We start from the raw sequence: 25563 nt of genomic DNA, 5'->3' as shown, positions 1-25563 counted from the left end.
GAGCTTGTAGAGCTCCCATTAGCTTAAAGGCAGAGCACTGCATGGGCTTATACAAATTTAAAGCAAACTAATTAGTATTTTCTCTAAACAAATAACAGCAATAATTAAATTGGACATTTCAGGGCTTGACCATGCAGAACTCCTACTGAAGTCAATGGGAAATGGGCACTTGGTCCCTCCACAAGCATAGTCTGATTCACTATTTATTTTGTTGAAACTTTGGACTTGCTATTCCATTAATTGACTGTTCTCTTTGTCTTTGTATTTACTTTCCCAGATGTTCCAGCCTATCATTTTACTTATTCTCATCCTTGTATTATTTTCATCCCTTTCATACACAACAATATTTAAACTTGTCTTCCTTTTTACACTGTTTTTTGTACTGTAAGCCATTCATCATTTACTGTTCATTGTAGTATTATTTTCAGTTTGTTTATTTTGTCCACCCTCCAAGATAAGAAGTGCAAGAGACATAGTTTCTGTAATAGCCACTGCTGTAAAAACACTGAAGACTACTTGTTTGCCAAAACCAAAACAAAACCAAAAAACCTGCAGAAAACATACCAAAAAGTCACCCAGTTGAATAGGAAGCCTGCTCACCACGGTGTTCCAGGTAAGCAAACAGAAAATGGTATTTTTCACTTCGTCTGGTTTTATCATTTTTGTATAAAAATTTCCTGAGTGACTGGAACCAATTTAATATTCATTAATTTGCAACAAATCAGAAGCAAACCAGAAATATGCAGAGTGGGTGTGAGGAGTCTGTTCCTTTCCTCTTCCCACTCCCAGAAAAAGAATTTGTATTCTAGCCATATATGAATGTAAAACCACATTTGATGCAATTGTGTGTCACAGCTTGTATGTATTTTGCATGATTGTGGTATAATGTTTTTCAGCACTGTATTATGTGGATTAGACACCATGGAGGGGACAAAATCAGAATGGTTGGTATATAGAGGATTATATCTGGAAATGTGGCAAGGAGCTGGAGCCCCTGAGAATGAGATGCACAAGCAGGAGGTATCAGAGTAGGTGAGAAGTCTTCTGAGAGATGTAGGCTGGCTGCATTCTCTCTGTGCTCTAGAAAAATGGCCATGCTACAGTTTGACTTGAACTGAAAAGTGATGCTAGTCACCTTGTCTGATGTCAAATATCTTTTCCTAACAACCTAGGTTATCAGATAACAGTTTCCAGTCTGTACCCGCCAGGGCTCTGGATTCTCTCTCCAGGTTTCAGAACAAGTTTTGAATGAACATGGTAACTCTTGGCTTGCTGAGTGACCCCTGTCTAACCACGCCATTGGTAGCGAGCGACCATAGGTGAGGGAAGCTTGTGTACATAGGTGCGCATCAATAGTCACTGAATATTCCTGTCTTGCCTATGAAAGGCTGTGCTGAGAGCATAGGCGACTCATGATCTTTCTATCACACTGAACATAGGCAGTTCCTACAAACAGTTGATCTCTGACTATGAAAACCTCATCTGAAATGCCCAGTGGAGCTCAGTTTTCTCTTCTGTTTTATTCAACCTGTGTTGAAACCACTGAGTCCCACAAACGTGAATTCTCCAAAGGTGATCATTTACAAGTAAGTGCATTAATGAAATTTTTTTGTGCAGATGCCATGATAAAAAAATCTAGTAATAAAGAGTGGTAATAAATAAAGCAGCTGTTTTTCTAGCTGACAATAAGGATTCCCTTTGATTTATCATGCTAGCACTCTGTTTACTTAACCCGTTCCCCAGTGAGAACAGTTCATCTCCATGCCTGGGTTGCGCTCTGCTACCTGAAATAGTAGAGCCACACCATTTTGAGGGAAACCCCTTTGAGGGAAGCAGAGGTTGGGCAATAATATTTGTTTTATGAGAATGAAAAAACAAGTAAGCTCACAATATTCAGTATTAAACAAAACTTGTGTTTTTCTCCTTGTTTGTCTAGCTTTCCCTCAGCGTACTCTGCAGATGTAGTAACCTTGATTTAATCCACATACTTATTCCTACCAGGGGATGTTGTCGTCTTTATTTATTTTGTAGTTAGCAAGATATGTCTAAAGGAAGTGAAAATCAATATATGTGAGACTAACAGATAGCCTTGCCTGGTGTCCTGTTTAAAGAGAAAGTTGGGCCCAAAGTAATTTTGAGGAGTTTCTAAGCTGCTCTAATTTATGTTCAGTTGCCTAAAAGTTAAGTTCCACATATTAGAAACTATTATGGCAAGATTGGTCAAGCATATCATCCCTTCACAGTGAATTTCTGTAACTGTAAAGATAGTTCTCAAATCACTGGGAAAAGGCCCTTTTGCTGCTTTTCTCTCAGCAACAGCTATAAGAAATTTTTCAGCCATTGCTTGAGAAATTCTTTTTTTTTTCCCCATGATTTGCAGTTTGGAGATTCAAAGTATAATAATTTGAGGCTTAAACTTGTCATATCAAATCTTAGCATGAGACTGACTTTTTGAGTTCCTTTCTGTTTTAGTGTCTGCCTTGAGGGAAGAAAAGATGATTTGGGTTTTGTTAAATGTTACTGGCTCAATACCATAAAAGAGAAAAAATCATACTTAAATCTGATCTGAAGTTCTGGACTTTCAGATTTTAACCCACACTTGTTTATACCTTTCTCAGCCTTGTATGTAATAAAGATGAGTAGAGAGGGTTTGATTTACACTGAGTGTTATCAGTAACAGTACTACTGTAAAGTAGTAGGAAAGCTTAATACACTGAATTCATACATTGAATACCTCTTCCCAGTAATTGGGAAAGATTTGCTTCTTCCTCAGAAATCAGAAAAGGTGAGGTTGAGCCCCTTGGGAAAAGGTGGAAATAACCTCTGCACAGCACTGGCAATTATAACCCCATTGATTTCTCACAGTGTTTTTTCTTGCACGTAGCTGGAGCTTTCCTCATCCTAATTCTGTCAGGCATCAACAAAGCAAATCAAAGCTGAGACTTTTTGGGACATTTAGGGAGCTATTGCACAGGCTACAATCTGAAATTAAAGCATACCGAAGCATACAAAATCATTTTAGAAGCTGCCCACAGTCGTTGAATCTGTGATGAGCAAGGAGAATGGTGAGGACCCCTGCAAACCTCAGTACAGAGAAATCTCTATGAGAAGTGAGATGTGTTTTTCATGTCCTTCTGCATTCAGCTTGAAGGGAGTGATTGGAGCTGCTTATCTGTTTCACACCAAATATTGCAGAGAAGTTCACAGCCCTCCATTTTTCACTATTTTAAAAGCTGCTGAGAAAGCTAATAAAATCAGTGCGGACATCTATCCATAGTCAGGAGATAACATCTAGCCAAAGAAATAAGTGTTTTGTGTCTGCTAAATTGAAGTAACTTGGTCTCGCAAAGAAATGCAATAATTATACTTGCCAAGAAAGGAAGCAGATTCTCCCCACTCAGTTACTGGTCTGGTGGGCAAAGTCCACACAGGTGAGGGAGTAAATGCAGCTGAACACGTCCACATCCTCTAGCAGGAGTGCGTGGGAGTCAGGCAGGGCAGGGCCAGAGAGAACACTGCTGATTCACTAGATTCTGTCTGCCGCATAGCATCTAATTCTGAAGAGCAATAATAAGACGAATATAAGATTTTGCTTTTATGTGGCAACAAGCTGGATATGCCAGGTTACCTATCAGTTCAAATCTCACTTAAACCAATAGCAGATTCACAGTTCCCCTTTTGGAATATTCTGGCAAAATATTAATATTCTAGCAAAAATGTCATTGAATTTCAACCCTGAGACTGCCTTAATTTTACATTTCTCCGAAACATTAAATTTCTGTTTCCTGTGTTGCCAGGGAATTCATCCCATGTTCTTTCAGAAAGAAGAGATCTTGCATCTATAGATCTAATTCTGACATTTTTACACTTGTAAATCGGCAGTAACTCCAATGAATTTTTATATCATTTAGAAAATAGATGCATTTTTTCCTTTAATGCAACCAGATAAATTCAATTAAATTTGTTTCCTATTTAGAGTTGGCTCTGAATGTCCTGGCAAAATACCTCTACAAATATTTTCTTTACTGTTACTGAAAAATTCCCATGATACTAGAATGATCATCTTCTCCAGGATCAGAGATACTTCTTTCAACCAAAAATATCCATGCCTGAAGCTCCAGTTAGAGATAGAATAAGTGTCTGCTGACACATGTCACCAGTGCTTCAGAATCAAGACTAGAAGAGAGCAGGTGCTGTAGTGCAGAAGTATGCCTGGCAGTCGGAAAATAGAAAATTGCCAAAAACATGGCTGTCTAAATACGTGTTATAAAAAGAGATGAACTGCACATGAACTTTGGGAGTTGTTTACAAAAACAAGCAGAGCTTTAGGATATTAGATGCCTTTCTCCTTAATCACCCCAGAATTTGATAGGTGAGTAGGAGACTTCTAAAGGCATCAGTATCAGGGACGTAATTCCCATTGGCTTACATTTCTGTCTCTGATTTAATGACAGGGGAAGTGATATTCAAACCCAGCTTTTGCCATTACACATGCAGTTGCCTATGGGGAAAATTACAGTGACTCTATTTAAAGTAAACATGTAAAGTATCTGCCACCGATTTCCAATGTAACCTTGGAGAAGTGACATGACATAACACTTTGCTGGCTCTATTTCTTCACTAAGTTATATACTATTGCAGAAATGCACAATAGTAAGAGGAGGCAGAATTTGTATTCCTTTCTGCCCATTTCCTGATTTATATATCCACTCCTGAGATGTATTCACCAGGATTATCAAGGTGTAAATCATTCAGGAATCTGATGATGTGGTTGGGTTGATTACAGTGGCAGCAATGCTGTTCTTCCTTCTTGTTACCAAATTTATCTGGACATGGCAAAATGGGTGTGCCATAACCAAGCCAGTACAGCAGAACTGAAGATGCTGTAAAATGATCTTGAGTGCAGACTATTAACCAGAATACACGCTACCCTGAGTATATAAGCAGATTATAGCCCATGCTGAAACTCATGCTCCTTTGTCTTCAGTCTTGCATGATGAAGAGAAATTTAGCAGAGGGCTTCTTTAAAATGCTCTTGCACCTTTTTTGTTGAGGTGTTGACTTTTAACACAAGCAGAAGTGATTCCAGGTATGGACAAAGTACACTTTGCCTGTAGAAGCAATGTGTTGGATGTAATAAACCTAAAATAGCCTTCCTGCTTATTTTGCCTGTGCCAGAGGCCAGAAAGCCACATTTGCTGCTATGTCTGCTGCTGTTAGGGGAGGGACAGTCTCTGTTGGATAACTTTTTTTCCTCAAAAGCAAAAGCCGCTACTGCTACACTTAAGGGTGTCCAGAGCAATGAGCCCAGGTTTTTAGAGCTCGCTTCATGTTTTCTTTCTCCCAACTTTTCTCTGCCTTTCCCATATTAGGATGAGTTTAACATGGCCCTTTGACCTATGAATGGGGTCCAGCTCTTGTCTCCTAACGAGCCCCTCAGTCTCACACATTTCTAATTCCTCACACTGACAGAAATGTAGGATTTTGCCTGAGTGAAAACTCAAGCCTGGGATTTAGTCCATTGTTTTCTTTAATTTTACCGTGTTTTACTTCAAAGACTTCACGTAACAAGACGAGGGGCATTGAGTGAGCAATATTAAAGACACAAGAATAATAGCCTATGCTGATGGATAAGAGTAAAAAAAACATGTCTTCAGAGTCTGTCTTCATTTGCAGTGGTGCAGCTGTGCTGGCTTTGGGGAGGAGCAGCCCAGCGCTGTGGCACCCGGCCTCCAGCTGTGGTCTCAGTTCTGCTCCCAGGCACTCGGGCTTCACTCCCAGCCATGTCATGGTGGGATGTAACCTCCCAAAAGAAAGCCACACTGTTGCTTTATGAACAGGGAATTTTTAAATCCTCAGAGTTTAGAGCCTGGGGATTTTCTTCAGGAACATTCAGTTGTGTACTTGGGCATCTTTGTTCAATTTTTAGATCATCTTTGAAATTTTTACAAATAGCCCAAGTCCCATTATTTATGTTACATGGGAGCAGAATAAGCACCCCAGTAATGTATTCACTGAGACTTACAGCTAGACCATATATGGAGAAAAAAAATGTTTTCCCTGAAACCTGCTTTGGTATTTACTATAAAATGCACCCAAAGCTAAAATTTTAATGCTGTGCATGGATTTTATCACAGGTAAAATCTTATTGTTCTAAAGAGGAGAGTGCTGACTAAGCAGAGGATGTGTGAATCCTCCTATCGTGTCCTTCGTCTCACTGATCCTCTTGTCATCAGCTGCTCTGCCCACAAAAATATGTCACTCCTGCTCAGTGCATTCGAAAGCACCCATCTGATAGCAGAATTTGTCCAGAGTTTTGTGCTGCATGAGTCAAGTACTTTTTGGCCCTTCTCCACTTACACGTGGGGACAAATGTTCCCTGAAATGTGAATTTTCTGACTATGGATGGTCTCAATCACTGTCCACACGTACATCCAAGCACAAGTACCCAGCAGGGCAGTGGTATGTGCATAAAGCTTCTGCCCGGGGATCTCTCTCAGTGTGCGAAATGAAATCAGTTTAACACATAGTGCAACAGGAGAGACGCAAGGAGCGAGCTGAGCTCCTTGTGCCTGTGGCTCAGCAGGGGGAGCAGCTAAATTTTGTTATGCTGGCTTCAGGGTCTCCTGTGGACTTTCACTTGCTGGATCATTTCTGTCACATATGTTCCCTTCCCTCACCCCATGCCGACACTTGCTATGGGCACTCCCAGTGCTTTAAATCCAGGTTCAGGTGGTTTTGGACCGTCCTTGCTAGCCTTATGCCACAGATGAGTTTCCCTGTGCAAGGGAGATTCTCCATCCAATTCCAAGCGCTTTGCTTTACTGAGACACAAAGTATCTTAACAGACTGGAGAATCTGATCCAGAAACCTTATAAAGTAGCAGGAATATTTGGGTATATCCCAAAGAAACCATTATCACCATTCCCAGAATGCAAGACAGTAGGATTACACAGTGCCCAATAATTCTGCACTTCATAAGTGATAGCATATTTAGAATACAGAAAAAAAATTGTAGGGAGGAGTGGTTTGCTTTCAGCTCTTTAAGATAGCTGTTAACCAACAAAACTGCTGCTTTAAACAAACTCCCTTTACAAAGCAGTTTATGAGGATCAAGTTGCAAAGCTCAAAATGATCATACTAAAAAATATAACCCTGAAAACTGGGTCTGGAAGGCAGCAAAGAATCTTCCTTTGCAACACGGATGCTAATAAAAGAAACCTAAAATCGCCTATTGTCATAGCTTTAATATTAACACTGGCTGCTTTGGCAAGCTTTAAAGACTGGACTGCACTATAAAGCCTAAAAATGTCCTGGACTTGGAGTTGTTTACACAAAATATGAGGAGATATAAAGTTACGGAGCTGGGGGTTGGAAGAGATGGCTTTAAAACCATCCTCCGTGTGCTGACGTCACGTGGAAGCCAGCTGCTAGGATGATGCTGAACGGAACTGTTTTTCAGTTTGCAAAAGTTGCGGAGTTATTCAAAGAGAGTTGCAAATGCTGCCCAGTTGAAAGTTTGTGTCTTGCTTAGCTTTCTTATTTCTTTTAAAGATCAAGATTCGCAGAACTGGATCCCAGCTAGCTATGCATTTCATTGCTTTCACTGCTGTTTAGAAATGGACTGAAAAACTTCGAAAGGATTTCTTATTCCATGAAAGGTATGGTTACGGTTTATTTTAAATCAGTGTTTTTGAACAGTTAAGATTAAAAAAGAAAGCAAATTACTAATGTGGCAAACAGTTATTTAAACAGCTCTCTAATGTTATTTATATGTAATGTGGTGTTCATGTATGTTATATATGGTCTTTATTCTTAGAGAAAGACTCTTCATTAGTTCAGTCAGTTTCTTCAGAGCAGGCACAGATGTATTAACAGAACAGGGAAGACAGGTAGCATTGTGAGCACTCGAGTCTCTTCTTTCTTTCTTTCTCTCTCTCTCTTTCTCTCTCTCTTACTTTTTTCTTTCTTTCTTTCTTCCCTCCCTTCTTTCTTTTTTCTTTCTTCTTTCCTTCACTCTCTTTCTTTCACTCTCTCTCTCATTTCTCTCTCTTCTTTCTTTCCCTTCTCTCTCTCCTTCACTCTCTCACTCAATTGTAGTTGCTTTTTATGTATAAAGTGCACAGTATTGTGACACATGGCACACTTTTATAATTGAATAAATACATAAATTTACAATTTCCTTAGTCATCCAAAATACAGCACTTTGTTGGAAATACAGTTTAATTGCTTTTTTGTCTGTAAAATCAAGGCAAGATTTGTGTATCTGAATGGTTGTGCACATCCAATCATCTAATTAATCTCTGTTGAAAAATAACATCTCAGCTGATGTCACTGCAGATTATTTTCAGAAGTTGATGGAGGTTGTTTGCAAACTATTTTGTGTTTTTAATATGTGGATAGAAAGGGCACAGGTAAGACATGGGGGAATAATAACATTAACATCAAATAGTTGCTTAAAACATTTTTTGCATGAGAGGAGGGAGGGCTAAAGGAAGAGTTAAGGGAAAATGCAGCTGATGTAGACAAAATTGATTATTTGCTTGAATTTGATTGCTGTAATGAGCTTCTGACCTTGTCTAGGACATGCAGAAGGTGCCAATACTGCAAGAGCACAGATACTGTTCTGATCCACACAGCAAATTATAATGTGGCATTTTACATCCCTTTGGGTTGCTTAAACCATGTGAAATACCCATGGGGACATCTCGGTGCACTCTACACACAGAGGGTATACTACCATGACTGCAAATTGGATTTTATTGCTAGTAGGGAAACAAAAAAGCAAAAAACCGCCCAACAAAAAAACCCCAAACAAACACCAAGAAAAAAAAGCGGAAAGAGTCATAGAAATAGGAGTTAAAACTCTCTGAGGAATTTATCCACTGTACAATAGCAGCAAAACTGTATAGTCATCTAGCTGCTAACATCAGTAAACATGAGTTTTCTTCTCAGAATTTATGTCAAGAGGAAATCGGAGAAGCATAAGAAGCAATACAAGATTTTTGTGGCTCATAGAGCTACAAGTGACTATCTGTAACTTCTGTAACTATCCTCTTCCAAGACTTGATTTCATTTTGATGGTCTCCAATCTCTTTTTATAATCACAGTCCCATATGAAACAACTTGTTAAGATGAATGCAAACATGGCAGTAGTAGTTCCCAGCACTAAGAAACCTCCAGAGGCCTTTTCAATGCTATATGCATGCTTGAAAGGAGTACATATTATATATCTATTCTTACATGTGTAAAAAAAAAATGCTATATAGTATTGACTTTCTTTCTAGTAATATGCTACTGATTGAAGCATGGTCATTATTACTAATAGTGCCCTAGCAAAATCACCATTTGTGCAAGTTGTAGACAGATTATGCCTGCCCCTGTCTTGTTCGTGACTTTACGGAGTTTATACATTTTTCTATTTCTTTCTGACCTGTATTTAAAGAATTGTAGTGGAGTGGGGAGTTGACTTATGTTTATTTCTCAGACATGTCTTGAAAGGTTATAAAGACATAAATGTAGCCAAAAAAAAAAAAAAAGAAAAAAGAAAATGACTGTACTAAAAATTGCAACCTTTGAATTAGCAAAGTGGGAAAGTATTGAAATGGTTTTAAAGTTCATTAGCAATAGATGTTTAGATTGCAACAGGTCTTAAGTGCAGTGCAAATTTTTTGTAAGTTATTTTTGGTCAACACTTACTGAATTCTGGCACAAAGCTGAAATGTTGGCCTGGAGAGGTGCAGTCTCTATAGCCTGGCTGCCTTCCCTAAGAAGCCATGAGCAAACCAGTGCTTGATTTCTTTTGTGATGAGAATGCTGTGCTGTCTTTCAGCAGCTCTTAGTTTCAAGGAGTTTTATGTTTTTATAAAGCTGCCCTGTATGTTTTTCGGCAGGTGGAAGAAGAAGGGTCTGAAATCTGTTTGTAGATAGTTGAGGGACAGATTGCCATTTCAGAGCTCCAAGGCAGGTGTGAGTCAGAGTTTGAAAAAGTAAGCTCCATACCCACGTTTCATGGTGACATGGTTACACTGTTGTGAAACGGGCTGACAGAGATGTTTGAAGAATAGTCAGCTTGTTCTCTAAGTCATCTGTCCAAAATTGGTTGGGGTAAACAGTTTTGCAACCCCTGAGTTAGGATTGGGCCCACGACGGCTGTCAGTTGAGAGATCCTGTAGCAGGACTTCCTATGACCCAAAGACCTGAGTAACCCTTTGGGCTTCAGCTGAGCTCTTCTGCTTACTTGCTCATGAAAGAAGCTGACTCCAAGTTTGGCATCAGCTTCCCAGTCAGCTGAAATAATGCAGACACTGGTAAGCAGTGATTACACAGTAGCCACAGCTGAATCAACAAGATTTGTCCAATAAAATACAGGATGGGGAAGAACTTTGCGTGAAGTTCAAGAATGAATTTTCACTATATCAAAGAAAATGTGGGTGATAAAATGGGCAGTTCCTGTGAGCTGACAATCACTGACCATCAGTCAGGGAAATGAACAAATTCCAGGAAGGTAAACTGCACTTACCCCTAGTTAAGTCTCTGATAATTCATTTGCCTGCCTGTACGTTTGGTTTCTGGCAGGAGACCAAAGCAATGCAGAGGCATTTTGTGACTAGAACTAGATTCCATGTCCACCTAAGTAACACAACAGCTGGCTTTGAGAGCCACAAGTATCAATGTGTGTGTACCAGCCATTATACCACAGGAGCCATCGTAACTGAATGAATGAGTGTTATTTTGGCCTTGCTGGCATAGTAATGTGCTGATGGTAGTGGAGTTTCTATTGTAAAGCCTAACAAAGCAAGCGGAACACCAGGCCCGTAAAATCTGTAACTATTTTGCTCCAAAGTCAGATAAGCAGATCCAAAATATTTGCCTTAAAATATACATATTTAGTGGTTCAATTAATAATTTTTCATTCACAGATACTAAGATGCTAAAGACTGCTGAAGGGGAAGGAGAAACTGAAGCACAAAGTAGTTAAATATTGTGAGCAAGGTTTTGAACTAGATTTGAGTTAGTGCTATTGGAGAATAGTTTCTAGTTTTCCCTGTGCTGGTCTTGGAACTAACATTTATAGATTTAGATTTGGCAATCCAAAATACATGAACTCTTTATAGTGATCTATAGTCCTTTATATAGTAGAATAATGCTTTCTACTGTATGTGTATATTTGTTACCTGTTACTAGCTTTCCTGTCCTGTTTTCCTTGATGTATGCTAAAGCATTCATATAGCCATGAGAATTTTATGCATGTGTCAAGATTACAGTCTTCAATTGCCAAAAGAATGTCACAGTCTTTGTCATGCTACATCCATGTGTGAAAGGAGTGGATGAGCAAACATGATACCTTTACACTTGCAGTTGTCTTTTGAACAAACGTAAAAATAGCTTTCACCCTGAAGGGCAGACGTTGCAGGATCCCAAGGTCCTGAAGTGCCATTCAATATCATACAGACTCGGATTTCATTGAAAACAGGTTTATAGTGAAGAGTAGTGGCAAAGATGCGAAGTGGCCACGATACAGAGCCTGCTGTGGCAGATGTTCCTGAATTCTATGATGCTGGATGCATGTTCCTTCTCCCCTTTCCAGATTGGGCCTCTCTGCCCTTGGGTTTGTGTCCTATAACGCTTAGTTCATCCATATTCCAGACACACTCCAGATATATATCATGCAATCGTGTGATGCTGTCTCCTGCAAGCACATTTCACTTAATTATTTTGGGGGTTTTCTTGGTTGTTTTTTTCCCTGAAAGCTAGAATTAAAGACAAGTAAGACTTATTCTGATAAACTTCCAGGAAACATTCAGGGAAGAAAGAAAAAAAGCAGAGCTATCTTCTTGCTGTTACACAGACTGTAACCATGGACCTGCGTAAACAACTGGAGAATACTGAGAGGAACTGGAATAAAGAGAAGATGGAATTGCTGGAGAGATTTGACAATGAAAGGAAAGAATGGGAATGTCAATGGAAGGTCATGCAGAAGAAAATAGAAGAGGTACTTTTAAACAAAACTCTGAACACTAGCATTTTCACTTGGGGTAAAGCGACTAGGGGTCACTTCAATTTATTTTTTTTCTGAATTATATCCTATTTCTTATCTGTCACCAGAAGTTTCTAATAGCTGATGGTAGGTTGCAAAGCCTGGGGTTAATCAGTATTTGCAATTACTCATTTAATAGTCATGAATATGAAGCAGGAGGTTAAACGTCACTTTGTGTGAAGTTTGCTATGACATTGTTTGCTGTATATACTGCTGCCAGTTCTGCTGGGCATGAGCCACGCTGCTCATATTAAACATGCTTTTTTCACGTACATGCTGAATAACTGCATATATGGGGTTTAGGAAAATGCGTATTTAGTAACAAAAAATCTAGATATCATAATTCCCTGGCAAAAAGGAATTAGATGGCACAGGTCTGCTGGGGTAAATGGTAATATTAAAAAGAACGTCCGCTGCATGATGCAGAATCGTTTTGGCTAGAACCTGCTCCATTTATGGACAGCTTTTAGTAGAGAAAACAGCTACAGTAAATAGCATGAAAGTCCTGACACCACTTGTGTTTACACATACTAACAAACACTCACTCCTTGCCATTTCTAATGCATCTCCTTCCAGAAATAATTAATGTAATTATTTATTATTCTTTTATCCCCAAATTGTCCCTGAAGCAGAACCCTTTGGCACTCTGTAATGCATAAATAGAATCTGCCTTGGCAACATATAGAAGCAAGTTTTTTCACCACTGAGCTTTCCACATTTTTCATTCTGATACACACATGGAGTAGTTTTGTTTGCTCTCTGCCAACACCGTCCTGTGGCTGAGCAACACAGGAATGTATGGGAGAGATTGCTCACATGAAAGTATGAGAAGGAAAATGATCAGAGCCAAATGAATTGCAGCCATACACTGCCCGTTAAACCAGCCTGCAGCGTAACTCCATAATGTCGGCTCACTTATATTTTACCTGCAGTTCTTGCAGACTTTGGTATGATAGTCTTTGCCACATTTTGTCTTTTGTGTTAGGACATTTCTGTGCAGTCTTACCTAATTTCACCGAAGGTGAGAGTGCTTCAAAAGTTAGTAATGTGATCTCTGTGTGTAGTTGAATTTCAGTTTCTTAGGTATATGTGCTGTTTTGGAATGATGATAATGTGTTGTGAAAAGGTATTCTAGCTATTAGTAGTCCTGACAATGGCATTGAAGACCACGTTTTTTCCATGTTCTTCATTAGCATATAGATCAGGAAAGTGTGACAGTCAGAAAAAGAGATAAAGAATGGAATGGGGCTGAAGGGAAGAGAATGAACCAAATCGTTGGGTACTGCAGGACCAGACAAAACTGCAGATGATACCCCAAGGTTATCAGTATCCTAAGGTCCCCTCTTAAGCTGTGTCTATAGCTGCCCTTGATTTCAGTTGCCTGACATTTCTTCGCCAAAAGCCACATGGCTGAACAAAAGGGGAGATACTTTTTAAATGCCATCATCTGTAGAGGGATTTCCTCAATAAAATTTGTGCTACCTTATCAGCTTGTATTTTTATTTGGTAGTTTTCTCTAGTCCACCAAAATCTAACTTGATTCCTCCGGAAGACTTATGTCATTTAGGAGATGATATTGTTATGAGGTGGTATGAGTTATGAGGTGGTATCCTTCCTTCTTACTGCTATGCTGAGTCCGTATGAGGCCCTCATTTCTTGGAAAAGACAAAGTTCAGCCCTCAGGTTCCATGAGCAGCTGGGCTTTGAGAGTGAAATCTGAAAGCTCAGGATGAGGTGAAGTGTCAAGTCTCTGAACGTGAGAATACTTCTAATCCACAGCACTACCCATGAAATGGCCACATGTTCTTCATGTTGTTATTCTTTTTCACTGTCCTTCCAAAAGCTGTTGTGATGGCCTTGTGCACTGCGAGAGAGCAGGCAGATGGCTGTTCAGAGGTGCCTGCTCTGTGCTTTCTTCATAAAAGCAAGTTAAGAATGAATGTTTATAAAGAGCCATGGGATTCTTGGCACTGGAAATGATACTGTAAGCAGAAGAGGTTTTTATGATGTTGCTATTTTTTCTAATTTATAATTTATCACAGTTCCCTAGTTTGAATGTGCGGGGTGACAGGAATTAGCACCTTTTCATTTACTAATGAAGCCATGGGATCTCAGCAGATAGCATGAAAGAAGATAAGAGGGTGACAGCACCAAATAATACCATTCTACAGCACTGATTTATCAGTCCAGTCATAGGGAAGAATTCCACTTGCCTGAGAACCAGAAGAGTCTGCTGTAGTGCAGATGGCACTGTATGTGATGCAAATTCACTTCCCCTCCTTAACCTAATATACTTTAACAGGCTGTAACATAGCCAGAGCCCTCTCCCTCCGTCACATTCCCTCACATTCCCCATTCATCAGATCAGGGCTGTGTCCACCACATAGTGCGCTGATATTACTTGGAAGACAACCATACAGCTTCTGGCTTAAGGCGGGGCCATTGACCTCGTGAGATCTTTTCCAATCCCATCCTATGGGTGGAAGCCATACATTAAAACCATGGCAAAAGGTTTGTGAATGGTAACAGCCCTTTCCTCATCCTGTGACAATAACAGTCTGTGAACTATCACACTGTGTGACTCAACACTTTTCTACTAACACATATATAAAATCTTTCTACTTGGTGCTACTGAGTGAAGCGTCGTTCGAAACAGAAGATGAATATGTTCTTTTCCCATAAAGTTCATCACAGTACCATGATTTAATAGAAAGTTCTATTGTTTTTTTCAGCTTTACCAGGAGGTAAAACTTAGGAGGGAGAGCAATATGAACGTCCATGATAATAAGACCATTCAGAGCAAGATGCTGCAGTTGTCCATGCATTCGCCTACTTCGGAAGAGAGTGACACAGTGGAGCTGAACTATCAACACAATGTGGCAAATGACAGGTTGGAAAAAGGGAGTTTGCTCAGTAAAACAGGACACGAATGTAAAGAAACCAGAGCCAAGAGCGGAAACAATACTCTGTTAATGGACAATCTGGCCTTCGAGAACCATGAGGAACCTGAAGACAGCCTCAGCATCAAAACTTCCAAGAAAAATACCAAGAATTATATTGGTGATCTCAATGTAGTAAGTAAAGTATGAGCATGTTTCAGCTACAAGGGTGAGGAAAATACTGAGGGCTTTGGCTTGCCAGGTTAACCTAAAGAACTGATCTCCCTGATTTTAGCTTTCCAGCAAGGCACTGTCTCTACCTCCTCCTCAGTTTGCTATTGATGAGTGTCTTCTCACTGTTTAAATGTGTTAACAGCATGCTCTTTACCTCTGTTCATAACCTGGGGGCACTTTTTTACCTTTGCTTGTGCTACTTTCCTCTGCTGTGAGTCTTAAATGCAAATCACCGCAAGTTCCAAAATAATTCTGGAGATACCATTTAAAAGGCTTATACTAAAGGACTGTTTTTATATTTATAAAGGCTCTTAAAGAACTTGCCAGAGTCAGTGAAGAATTATGCAGCTATCAAGAGGAAATTCGAAAGAAGTCCAACCACAGAAGGTAAAAACGTATTTGGACTCTTTATATTAGGGGAAGAAAATGAATAATGAGACTGTGCTCCTGTTCTTTGAAGGGGGGTTTGCTATTGAATTTATTAGGAGTTGGGCAGTTCCTATCCTCCTAGTTCTTCCATCCTTTCAGTGCCCAGCATAAAACATTCAAATGGAATATACTGAAATACGATACAAGGGCACGTTTTACTAGCAAAATGGAGTTTATCTGTAGAACCTACAAAATGAAATTAGTATTTATACAAGATAAAATTGTACTTGTTTCTAATGGCTATATAGAGGATTGGGAAAGTGAACAGATATTTCTGTCTGCCTTGGTCCCATTTCCATGCAGTTCTATACAACACTGTATGGGTTTGTTAGGCTGGGAGGTTTCTTACATTAAGCCCAGATCTAGCCTGAAGTGTGGGGGATGTGTCAGGGACTGACAATCCAAGAGTGCAAAGAAGGCAAGAGAAGGAAGAACAACCATACGTTTGTACTAATGGAAAGATGGTAAGCCAGACCCTGAAAAGTATGGCAAATGAACATCCTGCTGTCTGCTAAAAGTTCAATGATGTTCATAGTCTCCTTTAGCAAGCTAAACACCAGTCTTCCTCTTGAGTTGTGCAGAAAGTCTCAGAAGGTAAGACTGAACCCGTGATGTGACAGGGTGCACACCATGAAAGAGATTGAGAAAGGCTATGTTTCAGCTATGCTGAGACCCCATGGAAGTCTGCATTATGGCAAGCTCCTCTCAGATGCTCCCAAAGAGCAGAGGCACTTCTTGCACTCCCCCATGCAATCACTTGGCTGTCTGTCACTAATTTATTATTGTAGCTGGGTTAGTGTTTGTATCTTTAAAGCAAATAGATTCATAGCTGATGCATAGTTTCTAAATCGTGGCTGAGACAGGTGATTTTTGAACAGATCTCAAAAAACACATTTGTACTGTCATGTGTAATGTTAGGAAACCTACACAAGGGATGCACTATGTCCTAAAGCTTTCTCCATTCAGTTCATAGTCAGCTAGATTCTCACTGGAGTCATTAGAACTCACAAGATCCCACTGTCCTTACTGTAGGATAGGTAAGAAAACAAGCAGTCATCTACAAAAACTCAGAAAAAGAATTTTAGTGGCAAGGGAAAGGAATACAAGATTCCCTTTGTTCAAATTCTTCATGTATGTTTCAAATAATACTGGGTGTATCATCAGCTGCAGCAAAACTGCTCCCAAATCTTTTTAAGCAGCCAGTTTAAAACACCTGCTCATGGGGAGAATGAATCCATGCTGATGTCCCCTGGGGGAATACCCTTGTTGCTCATCCCTAAAAAGACCTCTCCTTTTATTTCCAGAATGAAGTCACTTCCTTTCCTGGCGGAATTTGAGGAAACCCAAAACACAGTTATTCTGCCTGAGATGAACCATGTGTCCAGCAATGAATCACAGACTTCAGTTGCTTTTGAAACAGAGGAACATAATAATAGGAAGAATTTGATCAGCTCCACTAAGGCTTTGAAGGACATGTCTTATGGTGGTCTTACTGGTGACAGAGGAACAGGCTTCAGACCTTGGCAAAAGAAAGAAGCTCCACCAGTTCCTCCACGGAGCACTTCTCGGCACCTAACAAACTCACTTTCTGCAGTTGTACAGCTTTCTGAAGCACCAATAAGAGATCCAGGCATCAAGAGCAATTGCAAGGCTCAGGACTGTAGGAGTGCAGGGAAACTGCTGAATCCTTCACCTATAAACCAGAATGAAACCGCAGCAGCCTGTGCAAATGAAGGGCAGGCTGTGAAAGGTCCTGTGATGTTACCTGCTGCAATACCTGTAACCAAAAATGAGTGCAATGTACCAACAAGTTTCTGCCACAACACGTGGGCATATGATGTGGGCAAACTTGGAAAAGACAATAAAAGTGAACCTTCCCCTCTGTCAGCCCAAAAGAGTTGTTCAGACGGAAATATGGCCCAAAGCAACAAGATGCACCAGAAACAAAATCCCAAGTCTCACAGCAGCCCTTATTACAGTAATGACTTTTATGCCCCTTCTACCCTGCACAATGATCTTTTGGAAGACTCTAGGTATACTTTGGGAAAGACCCAAAGAAATGAAACTTTAGCAGCAAAGATCGATGAGTTTAACCGAACTGTATTTCACACAGATAAACGTAACAATGCTTTGCAAGAAAACCAGGTGCCTCGAACAGCATCAGAAGATCACAAACCCCACAGCCCACTGTGTGACTCTGCTATTAGCAGGACAGAAACTGTAAATACATCTTGTGTTTCAAATCCCAAATTCTCTGCAGCAAAGGAGCAAGAAACTAGCAACCCCAGCAAAGCTGTCATAACGGCAGGGCAACAAAAGCAAATAAATGGCCTTCCAAATACTGGTGGTTACAGGCATATGCTTCATGAGCATGACTGGAGACCAAGTAATTTATCCGGTCGCCCGCGTTCAGCTGACTCAAGGTCGAACTATGGTGTTGTTGAAAAGCTTTTGAAAAACTATGAAAAATCAACAGTGACTTCTCCATGTAATGCAAAATGCTGCAAAGATAAGTGGACACGGGCAAATTCTGAATTCACCAATGGGGGTTGTGAGACAATGAGTCAGTATTTAGAAATGCTGCAGATTGAGCAAGGAAAGCAAGAATTTCCGAGGCATTCAGCCAGGCATATTGGGCAGCAATTCAAGCAAGGAAAAGAGAGACAGAAGTTACCAGAGGTAAGGTTCATAAGAATGGCAAGAACAAAATAATTCTGTTTCATACCAAGCTTCAGATTCTAAAATGAGGCAGGCTAATGTGATATTGTAAATAACTATGTAAAAATAGACACGTTAGGCCAGGATCTGGATGAATCAGGAGTATTTCCTCTGAAGATAATGGAGTTGTGGAAGGGCAGAAGCATGTAAGTAAGAATGACCAGCGAAGATGTGTGACAGATTCTGATCTCTGCTGCTGTTGTGTAAAGCTGGATTTTAACTGCAGTGCAGTTATTCAAGGATTGAACTAGTGAGAACTGCAGTCAGGTTTTAACTCCCTCCCTCCTTCCTTGCTGACGAGTTATTTCATAAGCCTTCCCAAAAGGCTTAAGCACAGTTGGCCATGTCAAAATCCTAGAGGGCTTAGATAGCATTCTTCAGCATCCAGGGTGCTGCTTGGTTCAGGATTTCCTTGGAACTGCCTATGAAAAGGGGTATTGTAGCTCCATAAAGTTTCCAGTAATAAAGTGACCTCCTCTTACTCATGTCTCAGTTCCAGGCTTCTCCTATATATTTAAGCATAGGCTCACAGAAACAGAAGAGTATGGCGTGACTAATTAATTTATATTTGGCTGAATTTTATTTGCAGAAGTTCAGAAATATTGCCTTTGCCAACATTCTTTCTTAATGAAAAGAGAAACAGATGGTTTTGAAAATACACTGTAAGTTGCAGGTTCTGTAAAAGGCCATAAAGAAAGAAAAATCATTTTTCTTGAAGAGCTCCTTGGCCAATGAACACAAAGAGATATGCCCCTTAGCGTCTCAGAAAAGAGAAGGCAAAGTTTGGAGCTGAGAAACTTAAATGGGTTCAGACTGTCAGCTGGTGTGCTGTGTCACAAATTCACAGACTTCAGTGGAGCTATGTGGATTTAAACAGCTGAGAATCCAACCATGCAGATTTTCTTCTGCATGTCTTTCTGACAGCCTTGCAGTGATGCAACATCTTCCTTAGCAGACACATCTTTGCTACCGCACAGAAAGAAAAAACCATGAAGCTTCTGATTTCTTTTTCATCCAATGAACTTTTGATAGGAAAACAAATTTTCATCAATGAATATGTAGGGAAGAAATAATGACTAGATAATGACTGAGTTTACATTAATCAAAGCCCAGAATAACTCTACTAAGCAAATTGGATTTTTTTTCTCCGTAGGCTCACACTTTATGTTGTCATTTCTATCTGTACAAACTAAGTGTAGAATATTGCCGGATTAGGGGGTACCATTTTAGGTCCAGAAGCATTCACGTCACAAAGATGTAAAGAACTACACATGGCATGAGGCATTTGGTTTATTTTCATTATTTCCAATTTACATCACTGTAGCTACAATCAAAATCTGTTGGTTTTCCTGTGTATATAAGGCTCTGCATGTAGACATGACACTGAATTAGTTACCAGGTGTAAACATCTTCACATTGCACTAACGGAAAGAGAGTTCTTAGCAAGATGTGACTGCTGAAATAGGATCTATCAAAAAATACCTGAAAAGTATGTAGATCATACTGCAGTAATGTAAAATGGTATTCTGAGTTCTACGTTTAGAACAGTATACAGTGTTCATTGACAAAAAAACTTCCAAAAATGAAAAGAAATGAGAAGTCAATGTCAGTTTTGGCTTGCATTAACATTTTATACCTTTCCTTGTGTCTGACACTTGTCTCCATACATTTTAAACCGCAACTGATGTGAGAATCCCTATACATAGAAATAGCTGTTCTTTTGCATTCTGTGCATTACTGTGCTCCTTTCAATAGCTTCAGACCACCTGTTCTGAGGTCACCCCAAATGTCTTCCTACATTCCCGCTGCATTCCACAAAAGCCGTAACTTGTTAAAGCAAGGAATTGCCTTTGTCTTCTAGATATCTGTGCCAGCTAAATGTTCAAGTGGGAAGGGTTTCTCCCGGCCCGCTCGGCCAGCAAATCGACGCTTACCTTCCAGATGGGCATCCAGATCACCATCAGCACCGCCTGCTGTGAGAAGAACAGCGTACAACTGCTCTGTCTCCTTTCGGTCAGAGACCTCAGTAGTCTGAACCCAGAGCTGGGTTGGATGGTGTTGTGAAAGCTCTACACCTCATTATAACTGTGTTCGGTATGTGTTATAGCAACCAGTTCTACACTGTTGTATCTTGTCCAAGAGTGACCCCCACCACATGCCGGACAAAGCGTTTTGAATCTTAGGTCATCATCGCCATGGTCTTCAGTGTTTTTATTGAGATGAAATAACTATACCCCTGGTTTTCTCTGTTTTTTTGGTAATAGCTCACAAGGAATTTCTTTTGAATGGCATCTTCCTTAATTTGCCAATCAATTTTGAGTTGAAACAATGTATAGTGCTGTATATTCTGACTCTTCTGCAAACAGCAGAACGTAAAGCTGTATGCATGATCATGTGTTCGTAGGTGCATGTGTTGGACTAGGAAGTATACAGGTCTGTATTTAGAAGAGACAAACTGTGCTAGTGTTGACATTGAAATTACAACCTATATGCCTACATATATATATACTTTGTGTTTATTTTAAAAAGTTTGAAATATACAGTCCTGATGACATTTATATTTTGTATATCTTTTACATAGGTTCACAAGTGTAGTATTTAATGTACAAAAACTAAATATGCATTTTTGTGACTGATTGCAGCGATAATGCCTTGCACAATATGTATCTGAAGCAGACTAGCTTGACTGATTTGTCAGTCATGCTTCATGGCATCCTCGTTCGGTTTCCTAACCCTTATGATGCTAGGTCAAAATACCCAAACATATTTTTTCTGAATTAAAATATTATATGATTTGTAATACATTAGCCTTTTTCAGCACCAGAGACATTCCTGAAACGTTCCAATCCCTTTAAAAAAGCTTAAATGTGCCATTATATATATAGCATACTGTAAACACTTCGGTATTTCAACTAGTGTAACATACAGTTTATGAAGGGAAGAAAAGGGTTGTATATGCTCAATTCTGTAAAACTTATTTTTCCTTCTAGCGTTATACTTTGAGGTTTGGCAAAGTCAGATAACAATGGACTTGTTTACTTTCACTCAAGGCAGGAGAACAAGGACCGTTGTTCCCAGTGCTGCAGCCACACTCCTTTTTCACTCTTCTCCTAGACTAGGGTGCCTGAGCCACTTGCTAATTTAATGCTCCCGGACTGACTCGTGGCAGTCAGTTACGAAGTTTACTTGCATTCTGGCAACAAGCTGCACCTAGTATGGAAATATTGCATCGCGGTATGATCACAATGGTGCCCGAAATCCCAGACACATGGCGTTGGAAGCATGTTTTTGCCATCACTTGACTCGGTATTATGGGCCATCTGAATGACGTGCACAGAGCCTGGCTTGTTCTTTCCCACGGCGTGAAAGAAATATGGATGCTACCCAGACTCTTGCTGAACTTTCAGAAAGACAGTGTCCTTCATCCTGGAATTTTTGCACCCTTCTCTAGGCTGTTGCTGGATGCATAGTGCGGTAATGATGATTAACGTTACCTTTAAACAGCATGTCTAGGTTAAAAGGAGTAAAGAGGCACTTCTTCAATATCAGCCTGATCTTGTCTTGCAACGTTTCTTCTTCTCCTGGAGAAACATAGTGTGTTCGAAGGAATTTCAAAAATCATCCCAGGATCCATTAATGTGCACATCTTCTTATGTGAATGTAAAAAGGATTTCAGAGAGAGTGTAGGCTTTTGTCCTAGTGAATTGTATATGTGGCAATATAGGGAAAATTAATTGTGCTTAATTTGATAGTGATCTATTGTCCTACTCCAGTCATGTTGAGAATCCACGCCTTTTTCCTTCCTTTTAGGGCCTTATTCTATTTTCCTCTGCACAACTTTGGTTTTGCAGAGAGAGAAAACAGGAGGCCATGTGTTCTGAGCAATATAGCCTGTATGGTAGTATCAGTAACTGTTCAGGCATGCCAGTATTGGAGCAAGCAGGCATTAGAGCCACAAATCCCACCTTATCATGCTATTGTGGCTGCCTGCATGGTAAAAACACGCTCAGAGTAACTTGCCCAATCTACACTTCTGGTCCTTTCCAGGTGTGAGTGGTGGGAAAATCCCACAACAATATATGAGGGCTTCAAACAGATCAACAATTCATCAAAATTTACTCAGACATTATTGCAAAGTTATTACTGGAAAAGATATAAGGACAGAAAATCTTGAAGAAAATCTTGAAGAAAATTTATACAGTTTGGATAGAGACAAAATCTGTCTGCTTGAGTGAAAAATCAAGAGTACTATAAATTTGCCTGTTTGCCCTAATTTAGAGATTGCACTCCATTAACTTCCTTAGACCTAGAAAAATTAGAGAGGATTCATAGTGAATTTGGAACATGGCCTAAGATTCTAGCTAACTGTGGAAATTAGCAAACCAAAATGCCTTGCAAATTGACCTTTTAAATGCCTAAGTAGCTGAGCAGCTTTACATGCCTAAGGCTGAGGAAGGGGTAATATGAGAGAATTGTAAAAAAATATGGTTCTTAATTTCAGTCAGTGTTGACTGCAATAAAACGTCTTTAAATTACCTTCATGGTAAAATTAAGCAGTTTTGTTCTGAAAAATGGTGGTGCACCTTTGAAGTATGTAACTACGAAAGTGTTTCCCTTGATTAGTCAGTGAAGGTGTTTCTTTAGTTCCCTTCAGTTTCTTTGATCGCCTTTGACATATATCACATTGTGGAATAACAGAGAAAGGATCAAATATCTACAACATTCCCTGATGTATGTGAGTTTAATGAACAGAAAGTTTTTGAAATAAACTAATAGGTCAAGGACAAGTCCATTTTGTCAAGATTTTCTGCGTCCGTCTAATTACAGACATCGGTTCTGATGCCCAAAAGTATCAAAACTGGTGATTTTGGTCTGCAGGTGGCTAGTTGGACATACCAATTTTAGAAAATTGCCACTGACACTGTTTAAATATTCTCTTCAACTGCACCCGTAACAGGGCCAGTGCACTGTGCTGAATTTTTCAGTTCCCAGAACTGTGATTACTGACCATAGTAATGGCTTTATTACACTTATTTGCTATAGGGGGAAGAGCTCTGTCGGACTTTCAGGTTCCCCCATGTTATCTCTGACAAAGAAATATAGTTACCTTGGAAGCTCTGAAGCAAGAGACTCTCTGTTCACACACACACACGCTGTCATGCAAGAGCCACAAATGATCTAAGTATAACTTCACCTTTCTATTAATCCTAGTGTCACCTATGGAAGCGGTGAGTTTTGTAAGCCTGTTTTTAAAATAGGTTTTTAGTATTATTCCTCCATACACTAAAGTGTTAATGCAGATATAGGTTCTTCTTACTCGTGCTCTGAACAAATCTAAGACTCTCTTTATTGTATGTTTATGGGCTTTAGTACTGAAATAAATGCAAAACTCCCTGCGCACACAGAGTCAGCTGCCCACTGAAATGGGGATGTCACTAGGAATCAGCTGGCTGGTACTTAGTTGACAGAAAGCATCATTCTCCCTGATGCTGGGAGATGGAGCCATAATCTTTCCCTGAGACCCTTTCAGGGAGGAGCGTGGCAGGGTAGAAACACACAGAGAAGAGTCAGTCAGACCTTATCTACATACGCAACATAGCAGGCCATCTGAAGGCTAGAAAACTGGCCTGACTCAGAGTCTCTGCTAGAGGCAGAAGGAGTAGAGGAAAAAAATTTCCTTTAAAACCTCTGGATATCATTCCTCAAACTGAGAGTACATTTCCACTAAATGTTTTGTCTTTCCAGTGTTAGTAATAGACTTCTTACTTATCTTTAAAATGTTGCTGAAGGGATGAACTTTGCTTGTTCTCCAGCAACAACACAATTATCTTTATTACACATACTGTAGGGGAGTTTTAGCTGTTATATATAGCAAAGAATTGGTAATATAATTTTCCAGAGCATTCAGAGCACCAATTTATTTCTCCAGTTGTCTCTTTAAAAAATTGTTTCTGTAAATAGGGATTTTGTATCCAAATGTCTTCAACAGCATTTTAGCAAAGATCTACAGCAACCCAGCAGGCAGGCCATTTCCCTTAGAGTTTTGTTGTTTCTGGACCAAGACTAAATTTCCTAGCATGCAAGAACTTATGCAATTCTCACAGTGCTGCTATGCAAAGAACTTCTTTGGCTTTGAGACCTGTACTATACAACTCTAGCCATTATACTGCTGATATTCTCTACTGGACTAATCTGTAACGGTGTCTTTGGTTGTGTACATGCTCTTTAAACTGGAAGGCAGAAAGCATTTGCTCTAAATGCACTAAATCAAAGCCCCTTGTTGCCTCTGGCCTTTCCACCCCTCCTTGATTCCCAGTGGATGTATATTTTTATGTGGTTTATTGCCATTGGTCTATATGTATATGCCATACCATAGGACTTTCTATCTGTACCATAGTCAAAATATTTTTTGGACAGCCTATTCTAAAAAGTGCTGATATTACTATTACCATTCACAAATATATTAGATCTTGATCTATTGTTTTGCATCCCTGAAAATGCACTTTCTTCATCAACTGCTAGTGGCATACATTATATAAAACTTGTGCTCTTGTTTTTTGAAATTATGATTAATCTGCTTTTGAGGTTTGCTTCTACCTCTCTCCCTTGCCCTTGTCTGTTTACAAAGTACTTGCATTAGCAGAGGCGTGTTTCTGATGTGTACGGTTGATCCAGTTGCTGTGTGGCTATGGGAGCTCATACCTAAGGGTGCCTTGCTAACTATGTTACTCTAAAAAGAATTGTATCAGAAATTCCATGGGGTAAGAGAGATAGAACTCTCAATATGATCAAAGTGAAAGTGTGCAAATAAAAATCAGAAAGAAAACAGAAGAATCAAAGAGGAGGGTGCAACACTTGTAGTAAATGTTGTGGCTAGTTCTTTGCTTCTAATGGAAGATCCCTCTGTGCTGCCTACTTCACACCACCTGAAACTTCCAGTAATGTACTGTCTTTTTTCAATCAGCATCTTTGTATGTACGCTTTTCCTGCTCTGTGAGCCCATAATAGCAAGAGGTACTGAAAGGCTGATGTTAGTAATGTCAGATTAACACCACTCCTTCCTCTTCCCATATTTGATGGTATGGTGGTTACTGAAGAATGCTTAAGTTTCAGTTGTTAATCCTTTCTGTGGCAGCAGTCGGTTTTACCAGGAGGTGCATGATGGTGTTCACTGAACATTATGGAATGCACAATATATTTTGTCTTCCACTCACGCTGTATTCCCAGCACTGCACAAGGGCACACTCTGTCACACTGCTGAAA

General features: G+C 39.7%; 2 protein-coding genes across 2 annotated transcripts in view; both read left to right on the top strand.

The window, feature by feature from the left end:
• MTCL3 (MTCL family member 3) overlaps positions 1–525 on the top strand; it is a 29709-nt gene extending 29184 nt beyond the window's left edge. Inside the window, exon 6 of the mRNA XM_075145806.1 lies at positions 278–525. Coding sequence (XP_075001907.1) covers positions 278–388 — 111 coding nt within the window. The 3' untranslated portion in view covers positions 389–525. The remainder of the gene's footprint in view (positions 1–277) is intronic.
• KIAA0408 (KIAA0408 ortholog) lies at positions 299–23085 on the top strand. Its single transcript, XM_075145807.1, has 7 exons — positions 299–613; positions 7555–7661; positions 11797–11995; positions 14773–15114; positions 15461–15540; positions 16887–18261; positions 20162–23085. Exons 3-7 carry the CDS (start codon positions 11861–11863, stop codon positions 20333–20335), a joined length of 2106 nt encoding a protein of 701 aa, XP_075001908.1. The 5' UTR covers positions 299–613; positions 7555–7661; positions 11797–11860; the 3' UTR covers positions 20336–23085.
• The last annotated feature ends 2478 nt before the right edge of the window (positions 23086–25563 follow it).

This window comes from Calonectris borealis, chromosome 3, assembly GCF_964195595.1.
Source record: "Calonectris borealis chromosome 3, bCalBor7.hap1.2, whole genome shotgun sequence".
NCBI lineage: Eukaryota > Metazoa > Chordata > Aves > Procellariiformes > Procellariidae > Calonectris > Calonectris borealis.
This window is presented reverse-complemented; position numbering and strand designations above follow the sequence as displayed.